This window comes from Arvicola amphibius, chromosome 7 (assembly GCF_903992535.2).
Source record: "Arvicola amphibius chromosome 7, mArvAmp1.2, whole genome shotgun sequence".
Lineage (NCBI taxonomy): Eukaryota > Metazoa > Chordata > Mammalia > Rodentia > Cricetidae > Arvicola > Arvicola amphibius.
Genome location: NC_052053.1, coordinates 439,985 through 440,914, shown reverse-complemented (window position 1 = coordinate 440,914; position 930 = coordinate 439,985). Strand labels below are relative to the sequence as shown.

Sequence of the window (930 nt, the reverse complement as noted above, 5' to 3'; positions counted from 1 at the left end):
ATGAACATAGGAAACTGCTCACTGAATGAATTCATTTTCGTGGGAGTTACTAATAAGGCTGAGATGAAAGGAACGCTGTTTTCCATATTTCTACTCATCTATCTCATCAACCTTTTGGGAAATCTTGGTATGATCATTTTGATCAGAATGGATCCACAGCTCCACACACCGATGTACTTTTTCCTGAGCCACCTTTCTTTCTGTGATCTCTGCTATTCCACAGCAATTGGCCCCAAGATGCTAGCAGATATCTTTGGCAAAAATAAGTCAATTCCCTTCTGGGGCTGTGCTACTCAGTTCTTCATTTCCTGTACCTTTGCAGATTCTGAGTGTGTACTCCTGGCAGTGATGGCCTTTGATAGGTATCAGGCCATTAGCAACCCTTTGCTCTACACAGCGAACATGTCCAGCAGATTGTGTTCCATGCTCATGGCTGCAGTTTACCTGGTGGGAACATCAGATGCTTTGATACATACGACTTTGGCATTCCGCCTATGTTTCTGTGGGTCCAACGAGATCAACCATTTCTTCTGTGATTTACCTCCTCTTTACCTCCTTTCCTGCTCAGACACTCAAATAAATGAGCTGGCATTATTCACCATTTATGGTTTCCTTGAACTGAGCACCATCTCAGGGGTCCTTGTTTCTTATTGTTATATCATATCATCAGTCTTAAAAATCCACTCTACGGAGGGGAGATTCAAAGCCTTCTCCACCTGCACTTCACACTTGACTGCAGTTGCTATTTTTCAGGGAACTCTACTCTTCACGTATTTTCGTCCAAGCTCTTCTTACTCCCTGGATCAAGACAAAATGACTTCTTTATTTTACACCCTTGTAATTCCCATGCTGAATCCACTGATTTACAGCCTGAGGAACAAGGATGTGAAAGAGTCTTTGAAGAAAATTAAAATAAACAGATGGTTTTAA

At 41.8% G+C, this 930-nt stretch overlaps 1 protein-coding gene across 1 annotated transcript; it reads left to right on the top strand.

Moving 5' to 3' along the window:
• LOC119819220 (olfactory receptor 5W2-like) lies at window positions 1-930 on the top strand. Its single transcript, XM_038337300.1, has one exon. It carries the CDS (start codon window positions 1-3, stop codon window positions 928-930), a length of 930 nt encoding a protein of 309 aa, XP_038193228.1.